At 50.2% G+C, this 14,905-nt stretch overlaps 1 protein-coding gene across 6 annotated transcripts in view; it reads right to left on the minus strand.

Moving 5' to 3' along the window:
* Lrrc27 (leucine rich repeat containing 27) overlaps window positions 1-12,821 on the minus strand; it is a 31,379-nt gene extending 18,558 nt beyond the window's left edge. For 3 of the 6 annotated variants that reach the window (XM_021167926.3, XM_021167930.2, XM_021167931.3), the window contains exons 1-5: window positions 12,482-12,560; window positions 10,887-11,171; window positions 7,638-7,768; window positions 4,517-4,575; window positions 2,091-2,243 (exon numbers count right to left, since the gene is read on the minus strand). In XM_021167926.3, the coding sequence (XP_021023585.1) occupies window positions 2,091-2,243; window positions 4,517-4,575; window positions 7,638-7,768; window positions 10,887-11,123 (580 nt within the window). In that variant the 5' untranslated portion in view covers window positions 11,124-11,171; window positions 12,482-12,560. The other 3 variants (XM_085841192.1, XM_021167927.2, XM_021167929.3) reach the window with 3 other exon arrangements.
* Between the last annotated feature and the right edge of the window lie 2,084 nt (window positions 12,822-14,905).

The raw sequence follows: 14,905 nt of genomic DNA on the forward strand, positions 1-14,905 counted from the left end.
CTTCTGTCATCTGTCAAGTCATGCGGACCTGAACCCCCACAGCTGTCCCGGTGACACTTCTTGCACCATTTCCTGGCGCCAGACCCAGTGTCTTCCTGGAAGTGTGGTGTATTCAACTTCCTGTGCCGTTAGTCTCCTCCGGCCTCGAGGAGAGCTTTTGCTTTTTCTCTTTTGTGTATTCTCACTTCTGAATGAACAGAATGCTTTTTCACTGGGGTCTGACATGCATGTCCTCGAGGATTCTGCACCATTTGCCCCAGGTGTTGCCCCAGACCTGCTCCAGAGCCCCTAGTACAGCAGCTGCTGCTTCCAGACTCTCACCCCTGCCTCTCCGTAATCCCACGCTGCTCCTGCTCCTGCTCCTGCTCCTGCTCCTGCTCCTGCTCCTGCTCCTGCTCCTGCTCCTGCTCCTGCTCCTGCTCCTGCTCCTGCTCCTGCTCCTGCTCCTGCTCCTGCTCCTGCTCCTGCTCCTGCTCCTGCTCCTGCTCCTGCTCCTGCTCCTGCTCCTGCTCCTGCTCCTGCTCCTGCTCCTGCTCCTGCTCCTGCTCCTGCTCCTGCTCCTGCTCCTGCTCCTGCTCCTGCTCCTGCTCCTGCTCCTGCTCCTGCTCCTGCTCCTGCTCCTGCTCCTGCTCCTGCTCCTGCTCCTGCTCCTGCTCCTGCTCCTGCTCCTGCTCCTGCTCCTGCTCCTGCTCCTGCTCCTGCTCCTGCTCCTGCTCCTGCTCCTGCTCCTGCTCCTGCTCCTGCTCCTGCTCCTGCTCCTGCTCCTGCTCCTGCTCCTGCTCCTGCTCCTGCTCCTGCTCCTGCTCCTGCTCCTGCTCCTGCTCCTGCTCCTGCTCCTGCTCCTGCTCCTGCTCCTGCTCCTGCTCCTGCTCCTGCTCCTGCTCCTGCTCCTGCTCCTGCTCCTGCTCCTGCTCCTGCTCCTGCTCCTGCTCCTGCTCCTGCTCCTGCTCCTGCTCCTGCTCCTGCTCCTGCTCCTGCTCCTGCTCCTGCTCCTGCTCCTGCTCCTGCTCCTGCTCCTGCTCCTGCTCCTGCTCCTGCTCCTGCTCCTGCTCCTGCTCCTGCTCCTGCTCCTGCTCCTGCTCCTGCTCCTGCTCCTGCTCCTGCTCCTGCTCCTGCTCCTGCTCCTGCTCCTGCTCCTGCTCCTGCTCCTGCTCCTGCTCCTGCTCCTGCTCCTGCTCCTGCTCCTGCTCCTGCTCCTGCTCCTGCTCCTGCTCCTGCTCCTGCTCCTGCCAGGCATGCGGTGCCTTCTACTCTGCCTTTCCTCTCATCCTGTCCTTGTCAAGCTGTCCTTTAGGAACTCAGGTTGCCACTACAACCTCTCAGAGTTCAGCTTTCCCCTAAATTATGTGCCTTCACATAGGCAGTCTAAGGCACTGGAGTTAGGTGCCACCCGAGGAGGAGCCCTCAGCTAGGGTCCTGGGGTCCTGTGTAGGCACAGGAACCCTTGAGGCCTGGACTGCACACAAGAGTCCCAGGGCCTTGCTAAGGTACAGCTTCTCACCTTCCCTGCTGCCACTCCCTCTAATGTTTCTGGGTTACCTCTGAATCCACTCACAGGCCCTGGAATCCCTGACTCAGAGCGAGGGCCTGACACCAGCTAAGGCCCTTTATGAACGTGATTGCTTCAAAACACTTCAAGACACTCATAGTGGATGACCAAGGCAAAGACTGGTGCACCATTCCCTTCCCCTTCCTCCTCTCTGACTACTCGATATGTTGACAACATGGGGCAGTGCACGTATCTCCCACAAGGGGACAGCATTCTTATTAAGCCAGCTCTTAGTATCTAGGCAGGGACAGGGTATGTTTCATGGAGCTTTTTAAAATGCTGTCTGGAGGAGCACAAGGCCCTCTCAGAGCAGCTGCTTGCTTGGCTTGGAGGCAAAGACTGCTCCACTTGCCTTATCCCATGAACTCTTACCTCACCTACCCAAACAGGTGTGTACTGTTCAGAGTGGATCTGAGCCAGGGCAAGGCATAGTGTTTGGGCCAGTGTATGGGCTAGTCTTTGCCATGCGGAGCCCTACAGAAGCTGGGGAAGCCACACACACTCCCAGGTCTCATCTAGTGACAGAAAATTCTCTACAAACCTGGAAGCGACTCATCTCCAGGGAAGGCCTTCTCCACTGAGCAGATGCGTAGGAAGGTGAGGATGGCTACCAAGCCTTTCTGCACAATCAGGTAAGGAGGAAATTCCAGAGGGCAGTGTCTCAGGTTCAGTGCTGTCAGTGTAGTGACCTGCCCTGGAGTGGAGGGGAAATTTCAGTCCACTTCTTGGAGAGGGACTCAGGAGGGAGAAGAAGGCAGGTGGAGTCAGGGAACTCCTGAGTTCAAAGTTATCTTCAGCGATATGGGAGGTTCCTGAGCCAGCTTGGGCTACAAAAGACTGGCTCAAAAGAAGGAAAAGGATGAAGAAGAGGATGAGGAGGAGAAGATGGGGAAATGGGTAATGAGAATTGACAGTTGTTTATTCTTCTGTTTCTGTGGATACAGGGGCTCACTCTACTACTGCCCAGACTGGCCTAGAATTCACTGTGTAACCAAGGCTCTTCTCAGACTCACAGCAAACCTCCTGTCTCAGGTCCCAAGTGCTGGGATTACAAGCATGAGTCACCAAACCTGGTTGGATCAACGATGTCTAAGAATGTCTCTGGGATCCATTTCCCACCCCAGTTTCAAGGCCAGGTGAAAACCAACCGCCGTGCCTGTATTTGCTCATGTGAATGACAGACCACATCGTGGTCTTTCCTTCCTCACATGTTCATCCATTTGGCCACCTTCTCCCACCTTCCCACTTCTAGGCGAGCTTCATGGCTAACTGATAATGTCAAGAGGACCAAGGGAAGATCTTCTCCCAAAGAGAGCTGTCCATCTTTTTTAAAATGCACCATGCTTCAGTGATACAATGACATGAAGTCACTCCTGTCCTCCCTCGTGCTTGCTGCATACCTTCCCTTCCAGCTGCACATGCCTCCTGCATTTTAGTGACTGCAAGTGGGTTGCATACAGTTGGCTTCTGTGCTTTTAATCTGGCCCGAGTCTCTCTGCCTTTTAAATGGCAGAGCACCACTCACCACAGGAAGCTAGCTAGAGAATCTCTAGTTTGTATAAGCCAAGGAACAAGCTCTGCTAATCTTTGTAGTTAACCAGGCTGGTGTGGAATCACCCAGGAGATGCCACTGGTGTGCCTATAAGATGTCTCCAGAGAGGTTTAACTGAGGGGAGGGGGAGCCTGTCCTGAGCCTGGGAGGCGCCACCCCATGGAACAGGGCCCTTGACCGAGAAGGCAAAAAGCAGACATGGGTGAGTGGTAAGCGGCAGCACTCCCTGCTCTCTGCTTTCTGACTCAACCCAGCTGCACAGTCCAGACACAGTGAACTCTGCCGTGCCTTCTTTACCATGAGTGCAAACAATCCCTTCTACCGTCAAGCTGTTCTTGTCAGGTATTTGGTCAAAGCAGAGAAGAAAAAAAACTTAAACATCGCCCACGGGTGAATCATGCCAGAAAACACTGTTGTACTGAGTGACAAGCTGGACACCACAGATCAAGTGAAGGCAGCCTTTAGGATAAAGTGCGGTTCAAATGTCTGTTAGAAAAGAGGGACTGAAGTCAAACCCCAAGTTTCCAACTCAACAAAGCTGAAAGAAGAAGAAAGCAAAGCAACCTTAGATAGAGGAAGATAAGAGTGAGTGGAGGCTACGACATATCACGGTGTGAAGGAAGATAAGAGTGAGTGGAGGCTACACGTATCACGGTGTGAAGGAAGATAAGAGTGAGTGGAGGCTACGACGTATCACGGTGTGAAGGAGGCCAGCACTGGCCTCATCTGCAGCAGAGGGAGTGATGGCCCCACACATCCACGTGGAACCAACATTAAGTCCCAAGGAGGGCACTGAAACAAAGCAGCTCAGACTCAAGAGGGGACGGAAAGCTAGGCCACATGCTGGCCGAATGCAGAGGTTTTGTTAGGCTGTGCTCTCCATGCAAAGCTTAGTCTGGTAACAGTGTTAACCCCTCTACCTGAGAACAGGCCTGAGATCTATAAGGAACTTGGAGACGGCCTATGGGGGTGGAGAGAGTATTGTGATACAGTTAAATGAAGTAGAAAGACACCCCCCCCCCCACTGTGGGCAGCACCATTCCCAGGGCTACCCTCCCCCACTGTGGGCAGCACCATTCCCAGGGCAAGGATCCTGCACTGTAGACAAAGGTGAACACCAGAATTCACCACTTTCTGTCTTTTGACTGTGGGCACAATGTGGCCTCCCAAGACCTTCAGTTACCCGCCTGCCATGAACCTGTGAACTGTGAGCCAAAATACACCTTTCTCACTTAAGCTGCTTCGGTCAGGATGTTTTATCACAGCAGCGGCGGGAGGAGTAACTAATAAACTGAGAAGGGACTTTGAACCCCTCGCCACTTTATCCTTTCGGCCACGCCTCTCAGCTCCATCATGGAGCCCTTGGAACTTCAAAGCATTTAGAGCCACCTTCCATTTGCTGCTGCGGTACTTACCTAGCTCAACGGGTAACATTTTGATAGGATTTCGTTCTAAAAGCAAAGTTTTCAAATGTCTTCAAGAGAAAGAAACAAAAAGCAGTTTAGAAAGCACAAGATTAAATGACAGTCTACAAAATATGCCAAAAGTCCCCATTTTCCTTTCTTGGCTCCCACACGTCCTAACACACACTCATACTAGGCACCACCAGCAAACACCTCAGCGTTCAGAGGACAGCAGGAGTGTGGCACCTGTCCTGTTCCCTTTTTCAGATTTAATTCTTAGAGCTATACCCGTTATTCATTTATTACTCCCCGCTCCTTTACTTCTCGAGGACCCTCAGCCAAAATCTGGCACAAGCTTCCAGACGGTCTGCTCCTGCTCTGTGCTGCTTGCTCATCTGAAGATAGACAGGCTTTGTCGCATGGCCAGTGCTAGTTGAACCATGTCTTGCCTTATTTGAAGTAATGAATAAACTTTTCTTTCTTTCCTTTTTTTTGTGTGAAAGATTTAATATTTAAAGAAAATTAGCCAGGTGTGGTGGCACACGCCTTTAATCCCAGCACTCGGGAGGCAGAGGCAGGCGGATTTCTGAGTTCGAGGCCAGCCTGGTCTACAAAGTGAGTTCCAGAACAGCCAGGGCTATACAGAGAAACCCTGTCTTGAAAAACCAATATATATATATGCATGGTTTTTAGGGCCTAAATGTATGTACATGTACCATCTGCCCATGGAGGCCAGAAGAGGGTGTCAGAGCCTCTGAAACTAGAGTCACAGAGAGTCAAGAACTGTCCATGTGGGTGTTTACAGAGAGCCTAGCCTGCTCCCCAGAAAGCTTTTTCAACCACTGACCTATTTCTTCCGCCCCAAGAAGCTTAGTGTGATGTGCACAGAGGAAGTTACTGCAAGCGTCCTGACCCAGCTCATTGGCTTTGCTGTAGTGCTCCTTCCATCTGCTCATAAGGGAACAGCCAGTGAGGACGTGCCAGCAATCTGGGAGCAGCTGACTGTGACTCAAGACAAGAGACTCAGCAACGTGCCATGGACTTCTCCAGCCCCAGAGCCAAAGGCATTCCAGTCCCACTTGGCTTGACTTCTTTTGGAAGAATATTTATTTAATATTTAATATTTACCAAATATTAAACTGAAAGTATGCAGGATGGTTTCTACTTTATATAGCAATGTCCATGTGATGAAGAGCCCGTGTCAGTCTGTGTGTTCTGACAGTACCAGACTGTCCTCACTGGTCATAGCAGTGCCAATTTACAATTGCACACACACCTGCGAGCTTGTAGCCTCAGGAGAAGGAATCAACAGATCTTGTTTTAATCTCTGTGCCATGCTTAAACATCACACATGGTGACGGTGGGGAGAGCTCTGATGACACTATTGTTTTCATTATTTTTTAACTTTAAAGTCTTTAATGAGCCCATAATTACTTAAATTTTCTAATTAATATGTTTCAGCCCTTCAGCAAGTGGATTCAATTTTAATGACATAATGGGTGTAAAATCAGAGGCTCGATTATAACTTAAACAACACAAAGCAGCTGGCTTTGACTGGATCCAAGGATTCCAGATCTGAAATCCAGGCTCTTTTGGGGCGACGTAGGAAGTGGGACCCCTCAGCAGCAGATTACTCGCCAGACCGAATGTTAACAATAAAATAATTTGTGGATGAAAACCACTCAGATATCCTAGCATAGAAGATGGTTCCCTTGTGAGGAAGAAAGGCACTCTATGTAGGACATGGGCCCAGAAGACCAGGTGGCCTGGGCAGGCAGGCATGGCTGGGTGGCAACAGCCCAGAGATCCATCTCTGCAGTCTCACCAACAGCTAACTGGCCAGGCATGTGCCCTCCCCTCAGTCCATCCATAGCTTGTCCTGCAGCTCCCATGGTCCCTATAGCTCCAGAGGAGGGTTCCTGAGCACCCCCTAGCTCAGACACATCCAAAGCAAGCTGCCTCCTGCCGAGCTAGATACTCAAGGCAAAGGCATCCGCTTTCACCATCATCTATGCCATGTGCTCCGTTTTTCATTTTTATTTACATTTGTCCCAAACAATATAACCTCTGCAAAACCTTATGCTGTTATGCTACACAGTGGACTCATGATACCAACACTCAGATGCCCTTACACAGGAACTGGGGTCACTTCTGGATAACTCTTGTTTTCTGGCCTCACGATGCCAATCCTAATAGCTCTGAGATTCCCCTGAGGTCCTGCTGAGGTCAGCTTGGCCAAGTCTCCTGCATGGACCGCTTCCTTGGCTGCCTGCCAACTCTTCCCACTTCTCCCCTCTGCCCTACAGCTTCCTTCCTTAGGCAGTGATCTGGGGCCAAGTCTAATTCTAACCCTCCCACGTTCAGTTAGTTCTTTCAAAATAAGTTTCAAAGTTGAGAACGCAGATCCCAAACCCTAGAGGCCTCTGTCAGCTTTGTCTCCTACCATGTCCCTGACACTTGGTAAGCAAGCGCCCAACTGCTTCAGGAACTCTGTCTGCCATTTTCCCTCTGTCCCAGCCAATGAGGTGTTAGGAGGTCTGAAGTGAGTGTCCAGGTCAGAGCTAACACTGATACAGGAGGATATGTGGCATGGAGGGAGAACCAGGAAAGGAGGTGGTGAGCCTGCAGATGGGGCAGGGGTGGAAGCCTGGGTGCCGAGGGTGGGCTAGACTGGGCTCTGCAACTGGGAGTTCCAGGAAATCCTGGGAAGCCAAGGGGCAGGAATGTGGTAGGACAGTCCACACTGCTTGCTTGGAGGTTTCTAGCTTTCCCAAAGTGGGCAAAACTCTTCCCCAATAGTCAGGGGGGATTCACCACAGCCCATGGCAGCATGTGGCTGGGTTTTCATATACTTAGTGTGCTTTTGATCTTGGCTTCCTACAGCAGGGTCAGGTGGAATCAGCTGCCCAGGAAAATGTCAGAGAGCCCATCGTGACATGGTTGGCTCACCTGGGATGGCTGGCCATGCACCCTGCACTTTGAACCATCTGGACTTTTTAATTCTGAGATGGCAGCTCATGACGTAGACCAAGTTGGCCTCACGCCCTCATGCCCTCACGCATCTGCCTGCCTCTGCCTCTTACGTGCCCAGCCTGGATCAAGGCGATCTAATTGCACATCTAAGGACACTTACTTGTGAGAGCCAATCCCAGGTGGAAGCACCTTGATCTTGTTGTAACGGAGGTCCAGCCACGTCAGGTTGGGCAGCAGCTGGAAGAAATCCTCGGGAATCTCGCTGAGCAGATTTCTCTGCAGGTGTAATTGCTTCCCAGGAGACCAGAGGGTGCTTGGTCAGCCAGGGGGATTTAAAACCATCTCCAAAAGGTCTAAAACAGCCACAGCTACACATCAAACCAAACAGCAGACTCAAGAACCAGAGAGATTGAAAACCTACAGCTGTTGTCCTTCTCTCTCTGGCTACACTCAGCAAACCCAGTGAACAGCAGCAAGAGCCATGCCTGATTCACTCCCAGTGGGCAGTGAGGAGGAAGCTACAGGACACAGACAGATACATTCTGTGTGGCATGATCTGTGATGACCAGCCACACAGAAAGAGGCCATCACACAGGCAAGAAGCCATGATACATGTGGCTTGCTTGATCCGAGTCCTGTGTGGTGGTGTCCTGACCCCTCAGTGGATGCTTGGAACCATAGACAGCACTGGGGCATCCTGCTTTCCTGCCTGTGCACTCCCACGATGAAGCCAGCATAGCAAGAGGTTAACAAAGACCAATAATGCAATAGAATACATTTTATGTTACTAAAACATAGTTTGTTTCTGAAAGTTTCTACTGAGAATTCCTGGATGTATATGTGTGTGTGTGTGTGTGTGTGTGTGTGTACTATATATGAAATATATAATACTATAGTAGGATTATATATAATATATATTAGAAGTATAAATTAGAAATGTTATCATTTTGTGTTGCGTGCGTGGTGTGCATGCATGCAGCAGCACACGTGTAAAAATCAAAGGACAACTCCATGGATCCAGGTCTTTGCTTCCACTTTTACACGGGCTCTGGGGCTGGAACTCAGGTCGCCAGGCTTACTTGACAAGCACTTTTGCCTACTTAGCCGTCTTGCCGGCCCATGAAGGTGTTGTTTCATAGTTGCAGTGTGGTTGGCTTACAGGGTATTTTTCAAACGCCTTCATTCATGTTGCCGCTTTATGCTGTCAAAGCATTGTTTTGCACATTTATACTTGTGTCCACACTTGCCATGGGGCGGCATTGGGTGTCAGGAACACTTCCTGAGTTTAACTCTAGGGTTCAAACTCTCTTAGTTATGTGACCTTGAGTAAGCTCCTGCACCTCTCTGCTCTTGGGTGTCCTTGCCTATAGGGGAGGCAACAGGCCTTCCCTGGCAGGATCTCACAGTAAGTGTGAGTGTGTCAGCCATTAGATCACACAGTAAGTGTGAGTGTGTCAGCCATTACCATTGTGCTGCCTTCCTACTCTGGCAGCCACTGGCAGCTTCCCCCTCTCGGGGTGTCACTGCTCCCAACTCTACGGATCCCATCTTCCTGATATAAATGACTTCCAGGTTCTTGAAGATTGTTGATTGCAATAGTGGTGTTCTGTAAGTATGAAAATAGAACATCGGTTTGGAGACCGTCAGTCCCTGCCTGCTGGCGGCTGGCATGGTCTCTGGAGAGCAGAGTGGCAGCAGGCATGCATGGTATGACACACGCCCTTGACTGGATGTTATGCTTGCTCCCACGTACACAGAGTACATAACCCACATAGAACATGTATGCCTCCACGTACATGAGAATGCCTGTCTCCATGCACATACATTCCCCAGGCATATACCAATACATATCCACATGCATGCATACACATGTGCCTGTCTCTAGACATGCGAGGATACATTCCCCCCCCCCCAACATAGGTACAGTCGTATGGTGGCAGATGTCCCCACATACATGAGGAGACACATCCTTATACATGCATATGTGTCTCTGGGCCCATGAGGACACATGTCTTCAAAGACATGCACATGAAAGATCCTATCATGACCCTGCTTGACTTTAACCAGCTCAGGCATGGCTCTTTTCCTCTCAGTGTAAGCTAATCCTGATACTCAGAGTGGAAACCAGGGTTCCTTCTGAACACCGGAAAGTGAACATCAGAGAGGGTAACATGCTATCCCTCCCCAGCAAGCCTGGCAAGGCTGGCTCCGAGCTGTCTGGAGCCAGTGAAGCTCCTGCTGCTGTGCCCTTCCTCCAGGTCCTATGTGAACAGGGTTCCTTTCTATGTCCTCTGAGCATCAGTGTCCCTAGTGTGGAATTTACACCTTCTGGGAATGATTGCTACACAGTTGCAAAATGAAGGCCCTAACCCCTAATGGTCTATAGCTCTGGGTAGTTACTACCTCATAGACTTTTTGGCATAGCGATGCCTGTCTTCTCAGACAGTTATGAGGCTGGGTTAGACCTGAAGGACTTTGGAATTTCCTCCTTCCTGTCTGAATAAAGGCAATGGGTATTGCATATTACATAGTCGTCTTGATTGGACTCCTGAGAAAGGAGAGCTTCACTTCTTAGTGACATGTGAATGATAGCAGCTGGATGAGGTAGGCCCTGTAACTAACAATGCACTCCCCCTGGGAGGTGATAATACCCAGCCTGGCAAGGCCACAAGGACTGCTGAATCTGAGGCTACTTTGAGTCACACAGCAGGACCTCATATACAAAAAGAGGGCCAAAATGCTTGCTCCTCTCATGCCTTGAGAGCAGATGTGGGCAGAGTTACCTCAGTGCTGTGATGTAAGTTTCTGACAAGATCTTTATATATTTTACTTTGTCATCTTACCATATACCACAGTACTCTAAGTTCCAGATGAAGCTGAATGTAACTTAAGGACATTCTGTGACACCAGGGCAGTGCCAGTAATGCCCCGGCATCCTCTATCCTGTCTGCCATCATCAAAACTGCTTGCTCCAGAAAGCACAGGGGCAAGGCAACTTTACTAGGGAGTTCCCTGAAGGCCGGTCTGACACAAAGGAAAGCAGTGTGTAACATCATGAGAATGAGAGAAAATTTCCAAGTGTTTTCAGAGTGCCCGGGGAGTTCAGAAGAACATGTGTTTTAAATCAGAGACCCAGGATGTCTGGGCACTGATCTCCACCCAACTTTCTCATGAAGAAACACAACCCATGGTTGGCGAAGAGCTGCCCCATCCTGACACCTAGCTCTCTCTGTTGCCTGGCACCGCATCTCAATTGCTCTTTGTTGTGATCAGCCAGCGAAACGCCAGCGAACCCTCTTGCTCCTTCTAGAATTCACCTCTTTGAACAAGAGGAACAAAGGGCCGGAGCTGATTCTGCTTCTGGCTGCAGGCACGCGTGCATCCTAACCCTCCCAGGATCTGGACTTACTTGGAGGTTGGGAATTTTAAAGAACTTTCCCAAATGGCGCAGGCCTCTTTGACTCAGGTCTAAAACTGGTGAGGAAGAAAAGATGGCCCCTTCAAAGTCCATTTGATCATCATCCTCTCTGGAAAGGTGATCGGGGAAGCTCTTGGTGGTGGCAGCATCATCATCCTTGAGATCTTTAGCAGCCTTGGGGTCTTTAGCAGCCTTCTCGGCCACTGCTTGGGGGCTGGTGTCCTCCATGTGATGCCCTCCAGTGGCCACTGCTCATCCTTCTTGGTATGGAGTCACCTGGAAACAAGGGGGGTGGGGGTGGCCGGTGTGTGTGTCTTAGCAACCAGAAGTCACACGGGGGGGGGAGGGGGATGGACTCGAGTTGCTGAAAAAGCAACAGTGCTATGAATTTAGCTTTAAACTTGTAAATGCTGGGACATAAGGAGGTAACTTATTCTTTGCTCCTCACACTGTACCACAAAGTTTGAAGAAGACAATGACGATTATGATTCGAGAAGTGGGGCTCAAGTATCCTGGGCTGGCCTCCAATGCACTGTGGTGAACTTCTAACTCCTGATCTTCCTGTATCTACCTCCAAAGTGCTTAGATGACAAGCAAACAGCCACCTGACTACAGTTTAACTGGAAAATACCAGTGGAAACAAGCATCCAGGATGAAAACACAGGGGGACTTTTCAAGTTTGCAAAACACATGTAAGATGGGAAGAGATAAGACAGTTTCCTATTTCCACTCTGGAAATTCCTCTGCTTCTTGTATCCAAGACTCTGAAGTCAGGAAGCCAACCCCTGCCTCCCACACTGGCCCAGACCAGACCAAAGAGGTATCTAGGTGGTCACTAGGGAAAAACCTGGGCAATGACAACCTTGCATCTTAGTTCAATAATCCTGTTGCTTAGCCAGAGTATTACTTGCAAAATCATCCAAGCAAAGAGGATGGCTGGAAGATCATCTGCCAACTGGACAGCCGAATGACTGGCACACGTACCTAGTTTCACTCTCCTTTAAGGAGCAGGTGACTTTTCAGTTAAGGAGCTGGTCTTAAAGGTGTACAATTCATGGGGAGCCTAGGTCTGCGTTGGCAGGAGATATGCCACCCCCAAGCTGGGGAATGGGTCTCCCTAAGGTCTCCAAGCCTTAGCATAGTCTATGGCTTATTGGATTTTTTTTTCCTACACCTTGGAAATAGGAGGAAAGATTCTGCCTCCATCAAATTACATTGTAAGGAAAATGTGTGGACAAGAGGGAGGCAGGGGACTAGTGATGCTGTTTCCAGACTGGGCTGGTAGGGGAACTCGACTTTTGGACCTCAATCCCATCTTCCCAGGTGCGGCCACTGTAAAAGGGTAGCGGGCCTAGTCATAGTTCTCTCCCACCACCACGCCATCAAAGGCTGACGTTCACAGGACCCCCAGCAGACCAGACTCACTGCTCTAAGTGGCAGTCTCCTCAAGCCAGTGTCTACTCCCGCCCGCCAGACTGTGACCCCGCCCCACAACATGGTGGCCGGCCCCATCCAGTGCAGCGGGCCAGCGGTGACTGACGTAACAGCTATCCCACCCTCCAGCCCCGTTGCTCTTCCCCGCCCACCTGCGACTCCGCCCTGACACGTCGGCTGCCCCGCCTCCGAGAGGCTCAGGCACCGCCTAACAAACGAGCGAACAGCGCGGCTTACAAGGTCGCCATGGAGACGCTGCTGCGGTACGGAGGCCGGAGGGCATCAAGCCGCGGGTCTGGCTTGGGATGGCTTCGGTACGCGTGCGCTTACCGCCTCTTATGCTGGAGGTGGGCGTCAAGGCCAGAAAGAAACTTTGAGAGGAAGGGCTGGTGGGTTCGGGGAGGGCTTGGGGACCCGAAGGAGGTCGAGTGATGCTTCTGCTGTCCAGACCGTCTTCCAGGGCAATGGACCCTCGGGCCTCAGGCCTCTGGAACTGACCGCTGCCCTCCGCGCCTGCGCAGAAGCAGCTGCCGCACTGCTGCGCTCTCGGCTTTCCAGGCTGGTGCAGCGTTTGCTGGCCCTTTTGTCCTGGGGCCTGGATCTGCACAGACTCTCCTAGTGTGGAAACTTGGAGGCTGTCCTTCTCCATTTAGAAACCTGCAGAGCAGGGTATTCTGGGAGGCAGATCAACCAGGTCCATAGACCCTAAACCTCTAGAGAAAAAGGATCCCTCCGGAAAAGAGAAATTACGGGAACGTGGTAAACTGCCGTAGTATCAGATCTGGTGGGGATAGAAGGCCCGCTGCGGATCCCAGAGGATCCTGACCAATGAAGTGATATGGGTCACTCCTTTCTAGAGGCCAGAAGTTGAGATCTTAGCAATTTCCACAGTTTTTAGTGAGTAATGTGTCACACACAGGGCAACATGACACGTCATCAGTTCTAAGGGAAACTATCAGAAATGAACTGGCCTAGACACTGAATTGTGCCCTTAGCTAACGTGCCCAGTGATATAATCTTGCTAAACATTTTTGAAGTAGCAAAGCAGGACGGAACTGAAAGTATAAGATGGAACCAAAGTGGAAGTCTAGATCTAAAACAACAGCAAATTTGGTTTACTCAAGCCAGCAAGATGAGTTAATGCTTAGAACCTAGGTAGGGGAGAACCAATTCCACAGAGCTGTCCTGTGGTATCCCCTATATGAATGCAATAATAAATTTAAATAATAGACTAGAAGTTTCAATTCGTTTACTAATATATTCTTTAGGACTGAAAGTGAGATGGGAGTAAGTTGTAAGAAAATATCCCCAAACAAGAAAACAATAAAACCTAGGAAACTCAAGAGTCGTGGGAGCCCAGTAGCCCTCTGATCAAATGTCTCCTGATGTCCCTTCAACACTGCAGAGGTGGGTGCTGGCAGCTGGAATTCCCCCGAGTGTTCTATTGGTTACAGGTTGATGAAGCTTGGGGTCAGGAGGTGCTGTGAGGAGCTTTGGGATGCAGAGCAGGCAGGGCATTCCTGCCTGGCCACGCAGGCCACCCGAGAGGCCCCTTTCTGGTGGCTCTCAGTGGAATGCTTGCCACGTACTCATGGGACCACCAGAATCCATTAAAAAAATTCAGGCGCAGCAGTGTATGCCGATAATTCCTGTTCTTGGGAGACAGGCAAGTGGATTCTGAGGGCTCACCGGCCGACCAGCCTCAACCACTGTGAGAGCTCCAAGCCAGTGAGACCCTGTGTCAAAAAACAAAACAAAAAAATGTTAACAGCTCCTTAGGAACAACACCCATAGTTGACATTCAACCTCTACATATGTACATATACCCACCCACATATGTGTGCAGATATGTACACACACAAATACATATGCTCCACCTTCCCTGCTACTAGGAAAATAAAATTATATCCAAAATTGGACATTAATTTATACACATTTGATTGGCAAAATGAGATACTTGCTGTAATGTTCATGTGCTGGGAACTGGTGTCCATAGGCACCTCGGGGAGCCACTGGGTACTCCAGCCTAGCAGCATCTCAGCCCACTGCTTCATCCTACGGTTGTCTTGAGTTTTGATTTCCCTTAGAAGCCCATCGAATTGGTTTTTGTATCTGGTAGTTAATTATATGTAGGAACTCATCTTGCTGTTTTTGTGTGTGCTCACTTATTACCCAGCTAAAACGCCTCTGTTGAGTAGTTCTCTTGGCAAGTGTTTCTGGGCTATTCTCCTTAAGCTTATGAATGTACCCTCTTTATTTTCGTCTAATTCTTGAATGACTGTTTAACTGGTACGGAGTTCCTTGTTGACAGCAATTTCCTATCAGAATTTTAAAGATATTGCTTGCTGGCTGCTGTTGAAAAGGCTGCTGCCAGCCCCACTGCCATTTCAGTGAAGGAATCTGAAACCCTTCCGAAATCTGCATCCCTGTGTTTCTAGGTGCATACCAGGTTTCATTCTGTGCCTGGTGGGGACTATGTCCTGTGCTCAGGCTCTTCCCAGCCTTTTCCTGTCATTTTATTACATGTCTATACCCTGACATTGACTCACATTGCTAGCAACCCCTCACTGCCGCAG

The sequence above is a fragment of the Mus caroli genome, unplaced genomic scaffold (genome assembly GCF_978045245.1).
Source record: "Mus caroli unplaced genomic scaffold, Mus_caroli_1 scaffold_8, whole genome shotgun sequence".
Taxonomy (NCBI): Eukaryota; Metazoa; Chordata; class Mammalia; order Rodentia; family Muridae; genus Mus; species Mus caroli.